The sequence below is a fragment of the Poecilia latipinna genome, unplaced genomic scaffold (genome assembly GCF_001443285.1).
Source record: "Poecilia latipinna isolate Pla-1442-1.1 unplaced genomic scaffold, P_latipinna-1.0 Scaffold388, whole genome shotgun sequence".
NCBI classification, from domain to species: Eukaryota; Metazoa; Chordata; class Actinopteri; order Cyprinodontiformes; family Poeciliidae; genus Poecilia; species Poecilia latipinna.
The window spans coordinates 24,890-30,950 of record NW_015113004.1 but is presented as its reverse complement, the minus strand read 5'-3'; the positions used below and the strand labels follow the sequence as shown (position 1 = coordinate 30,950).

General features: G+C 39.7%; 2 protein-coding genes across 3 annotated transcripts in view; both read right to left on the bottom strand.

The window, feature by feature from the left end:
- Positions 1 to 5,860, bottom strand: part of LOC106950261 (protocadherin gamma-B7-like) — a 13,480-nt gene extending 7,620 nt beyond the window's left edge. The window contains exon 1 of the mRNA XM_015037003.1: positions 3,769 to 5,860. Coding sequence (XP_014892489.1) covers positions 3,769 to 5,454 — 1,686 coding nt within the window. The 5' untranslated portion in view covers positions 5,455 to 5,860. The remainder of the gene's footprint in view (positions 1 to 3,768) is intronic.
- The window catches only part of LOC106950266 (protocadherin gamma-A11-like), a 165,445-nt gene that overhangs the window by 134,808 nt on the left and 24,576 nt on the right, over positions 1 to 6,061 (bottom strand). The window lies entirely within an intron of this gene.

Here is a 6,061-nt window from a genome sequence, read left to right as displayed (position 1 = left end):
TGTTGCTGCTGAGTGGAGGAGAGCCTCCATCCTGCGCTTTCACGCAGAACTGGAAATCTTTGATCTGCTCGTAGTCAAAAGAGCGAACTGCATGGATGACTCCACTATCAGCACTAACAGATACATATGAAGAGACTGGCACTCCGTTAATATAGGATTCTTCTAGAATGTAAGATACACGGGCATTCTGGTTCCAGTCATCGTCTGTAGCTTTTACTGTGAATATAGAGAGACTTGGTGTGTTGTTTTCAACAATGTACGCATCATATGAGCTCCTCTCAAATACAGGTGCGTTGTCATTCACATCAGAGATCTGTAAAGTGAAAGTGATACTACTGGAAAGGGATGGTTCTCCTTCATCAGAGCAGATCACTGTGATGTTATACGCAGATTCTGTCTCTCTGTCTAACTGACTCTCTGTTACAATACTGAAAAAGTTATTCGATGTTGTAGAAATAGAAAACGGGATGTCTCTTTGAATTTTACATTGTACTTTCCCATTTTCAGCTGAATCTGGATCCAGTGTGTTTATAATTGTCACAACTGTACCAGGTTGAACGTCTTCTGTAACTACAGCTGACTTTGACATAATATTTATAGCAGGTGTGTTGTCATTTGTATCAATTATTTCTATAGTAACCTTACAAGAATCAGTTAGACCTCCAGCATCTCCTGCCTGAACATGTAACTGATATTGTCGTTTCCTCTCATAGTCAGTGTTTCCGGCCAACTTAATTTCACCAGTCTCTCTGTTTATTTTAAATATTTCAGATGCGTCATCAACGGAGTTTAATATTTCATATGATATTTTTGCGTTAGATCCCTCGTCAGCATCTATGGCACTAACTTTAATGACAACGGTTCCTGTTGGTGAATCTTCTCGTATTGATGATTTATAGACTTTCTGTGTAAAAACCGGAGAATTATCATTGCTGTCGAGGACATTTACATGTATTTGAACTGAGCCAGAAAGCTGCGGCTCACCGCCGTCTACTGCCGTCAATACAAGCGACAGACGATCTTTTTTTTCACGATCTAGTGGTTTGTCTAATATCATTTCCACTGTCTTGCCTCCGTCTACTTGATTTTGCAGTTTCAACATAAAGTTATCTGTAGGGTATAGCGAATAACTCTGTAGATCGTTCTTACCTACATCCAGATCAATCGCTTGCTCTAGCACAAAAGCTGTTCCTGTAACAGCCGACTCAGAAATTTTAAATTTCATTTCACCTCTCTTAAAAATCGGTGCGTTGTCATTAACATCGGTAATTTCCACGGTGATGCTGTAAAATTCCATGGGATTTTCTAAAATAACCTGGAAATTTAGAGCACACGGCGCCGTCTCTGCACAGATAGCTTCTCTGTCGATCCTGTTTTTAATGAGGAGGACTCCCTTTTCTTTATCCAGCACAATGTACTCGGGACTGTCTCCTGTATAAATGCGGGCCTTTCCCGATTTCAGTCTTTTCACATCCAAACCTAAATCCTGTGCAATATCTCCGACGAAAGATCCCACGGGCATCTCCTCAGGAATAGAGTAGCTGACCTGTCCACTCACCAAAATGAGACACGGGAGCGTGATGAAAATCAGACCCAGTAGTCCCATTGTTCTGATTGTCGCAATCCTCTCAGTCCAGTCTTGTTAAATCCCGATTCAAATTATATTTCCGCTAAGATGTAAAGAAAAATTCGGCCACTGGGTCTAATGTCATCAGCAATTACACTCTGAGCTGCAAATTCAAAAGGAGAATCATCCAACAAAGCGAACATAATCCAAAACCGATAAGTTGCGTCAACCTCCTGAGCTGTTTGTTCTCTATCTACCGTTCTCTCTCTCTTTCTCTGTCTGAGATGAGAAGGGAGTTACTGAATATTGCGTCCCCCTGAAAACACAGACTAGCCAACAGCGGCCCTAGGAGTTCATCAAGCTGAACTGCAGAATGTTACAAAGATGGAACTAAAATGAATTCATGATGTCAAAAGGAGTCTATTTTAAAGACATTGAGTCAATGTAAAAAAGAGGAAACATATTACATATCAGAAGTTAAAAAACAAAACTAAACTAAATGTTCATGCTCAAGGAATAGAACTGATTATGATAGATGGCGTACAATGTTGTTGCTATTAAAGGGAAAAAAGGGGAAAACAAAGTCTGCATCAAATTGTTTTTATATCATTGTACTTTGTGGTGAGGTGGCACTACAAAAATAAACGGAATTGAACTGAATTACTCTAAAATTAAACCAAACATGTCTCACATATTCTTGAATTATAAATTACAAAATGAGCTTCATGGCAAGTTCAAGATTAATCAGTGCATTAAAATGTGTTCTAAATCTAATGTCACAAAATCACTAAATCCTTTAAAATTAATATTTAGAAATGTTATAAAAATAGGTGTGGGACAGAGTTGCTAATATGCCATGCAAAAAATGCAAATTCATAATTTTGTTGATAAAATTATGTAGAACCCTCTCTGACGCAGCTTGATATATAATAACCAATAATGTATCAATGTATCAAAAGTATCAATAATAAATTATGACAAAAATCAGATGCTATAAATGAGAATATTGGTATCCATCATGAGGACAAAGTTGATGATTATATGTTAATAAAATTAGATATTAGGAAAACAGAAAATTAAAGATACAACTCTGAATTGCGACACTTCAAACGACATAGGAGCTATCCATGGTGCTGACTTTAAAATCAAATTGCGCTTCTAAAAATCTATTTAAAAAAGACGTAACCAGAGAAGTAGGCATTTGTTTGCAATTATACTTAGTGGAATAAAAATAATCATGGCAACATACTATAAGAAAGCTATGTATGCAATGCAGATGCTACCAGGTAGTTTTAATTAAAATAAATGTAAAATCTCCCAGACAAGAGTCAGAAAACAATAAAACAAGTAGTACAGTAGAGTATTTGATTCTGTCATTTAAAGATATACAATACAAATAAAATATCTAGATAATATAAACTGATAATATATCACTACATTATTAACTCTTAACAACTAACCTCCAGAGGAGAGTCAGGTTCATCGAAGATACTCTTCTCACTCTGTATCCGCTGCATCGTCCCTGTAGAACTGGGGTCCATTATCAACACGTTCTGACTACCAGCTCCTCCGATCTTACAGTCACTCACTCTGGAGTCAGTCGTTCTGCACACCTCGTAATTGTAAACGTGTGGCAGAGTTCCTGTTCCCAAAGTGTCTGAGTAACGAGGTGGATAATATGGAATCACAGGGAGGCTGGAGTGATACAGGATGCGAGACTGTCTCCATCTGTAGATCTTTACTGATATTATAACCACTAAACACGTGATGAAGAGGAAGGAAACCACAGCCAGAGCCAACACTAAGTAAAAAGTCAGGTTATCATTGTATTCATTGTATTCCTTATCGTGTGGAAAGTCAGTGAACTCCGACAACACTTCAGGGAAGCTGTCCGCCCCCGCCACGTTAGCAATGACTGTAGCTGAACGAGAGGGCTGCCCGTTGTCCTCCTCTATGACAGTCAGTCTTTGCTTCACAGCATCTTTATCAGTCACCTGACGGATAGTTCTTATTTCTCCATTCTGTAAGCCCACTTCAAACAGCGCTCTGTCTGTGGCTTTCTGGAGTTTATAGGAGAGCCAGGCATTCTGTCCAGAGTCCACATCCACAGCCACCACTTTAGTCACCAGGTAGCCCACATCTGCTGAACGAGGAACCATTTCAGCCACCATGGAGCCACCAGTCTGGACTGGGTACAGAACCTGAGGTGGATTGTCATTCTTGTCCTGAACTACTATTTTAAGTGTAGCAACTGAGCTCAGAGGAGGGGATCCAGCATCCCGAGCAGTTATGTTTAACTCAAAACACTTTATCTGCTCATAATCAAACGATTTGACAGCATGTATGACACCACTATCTGAGTTCACCGTTACTAAGTTTGTGACCTTTATCCCATTTATTTCTCTTTCCTCTAAAAAGTAAGACAACCTCGCATTTTGACCCCAATCTGCATCAGTAGCACTGACTGTAAACACGGAACATCCGGGTGAGTTGTTTTCTGGTATGCTCATTGTATATTCTGATTGACTAAACTGAGGTGGGTTGTCATTCACATCAGAAACTTTTACGTTCATCTTTTTGGTACTAGAAAGAGGTGGAAAACCTTGGTCAGACACAGTCATTGTGATATTATACTCAGGGTTAGTTTCTCTGTCTAACGTACTGTCGGTCACTATAGTGTAATATCCCGTTAGGGAGGACTCAATTTTAAAAGGTACATCAGAGTTAATGGAACATCTGACAAGACCGTTTCTTTCAGAGTCTTCGTCATCCACGTTAACAACTGCTATAGTTGTGCCTAAGGGAGAGTCCTCTGAAATTAAGTTTGAAAATGACATGAGCTGTATTGTGGGTGCGTTGTCATTTTCATCGATTACTTGAATGATAACTTTACACGTATCTGAGTATCCCCCGTGGTCACTCGCCTGAACGTTTAGCTGATATGTTTTAGACTTTTCAAAGTCCACCTTACCTAAAACCTTAATCTCACCTGTTGTGACATTTACATCGAAGAGCTGCTTCGCCTCTTTTCCGACATGAGGGATGGAGAACGTCACCTCGCCATTAACTCCCTTATCTGCGTCATCTGCCTCCACTGTTGTGACCACTGTTCCTTCAGGAGAGTTCTCCCTCACCTCGGCTTTATATACTGACTGACGGCACACTGGAGCATTGTCATTAGCGTCTAGCACAGTAATATGGATGCTGACTGTTCCTGATCTGCGTGGTTCTCCCCCATCAGCGGCTATCAGCACAAGCGTGTGCGTGTCCTCCTTCTCTCGATCCAGAGCGTTTTGTAAAACAATTTCAATGAACGTCCCTCCATCGGGTTGGTTTTGCACTTCCAATTTAAAGTGATCTAAAGGTTTCAACACATATTTCTGAATGTCGTTTATGCCAACATCCGGGTCATCTGCGCTCACTAGAGAGAAACGAGTCCCGGGCGCAACACTTTCAACGATTTTTAGGTTTATTTCTTTCTTTTGAAAGGACGGGCTGTTGTCATTGACATCCACCACCTCTACTGTAACCCGGTAAAGCTGAATAGGGTTTTCTAAAATCACCTCGAAGCTGAAGCTACAGGGCGTCGTCTTTCCGCACAGCTCTTCTCTGTCAATTCGCTCTTTAATAACAAGAATGCCTTTCTCACGGTTTAAATCCACATACTGCTGGCTATCTTTTGTAATAATACGAGCATTACCTCCCACAAGCCTCGGCAAATCCAAGCCCAAATCCCTGGCAATGTTTCCAACAAAAGACCCCTCCGATTGTTCCTCCGGTATGGAATACCGAGCCTGGGCCGTTACCGAGCTCATCTTCAAAAGACAAAGAATAGACACCAGCGCTTGCACTCGGTCTCCGGCAGCGGGTATCCACGCACAAAACATCACGAATCCAAATGCGAACAAGCAGCAATCCGTTCAGGGTTAAACGGTGTAAAGAAAATCCAGAAATTTAAAACGGGCGATGTTTTCAGGAAGGAGCATTCAGGAGAGATGAAACGATAAAAATCTGGAGGTCTGTGCGTCGACTTGTGAAACACTAAATGTCAGGGAAAGGAGGTGGACTGCTGCAATCCTAATTTGCACAGGGTTTCAGCGATGTATCAACAGCGGCACTCAGAGTCCAGTCAGTGTAATATTTTATACTGAATAGAAGGAAGCGCAGTATTTGTTCACCGTATTTAGAAAATAAGAAAGCTTTATGATTACAAGAGGGAGGGTAGAAACATAATATATTGTTGGAGTGTTACATATTAACGATAATCTTCAAATGAAATTAATGCGCAGTATAAATAAATTCATAATCACAACAAGATAATATTAGTAATAACAACAATAACAGAGATATCACCGTTATAAGATGAAATAACACTGAATTTAAACTAGTAATAATGTGGAGATAGAGTCCAAGCTGTTGGGTATTTATTTATTTATTTATTTATTTATTTATTTATTTATTTATTTATTTATTTATTTATTTATTTATTTATTT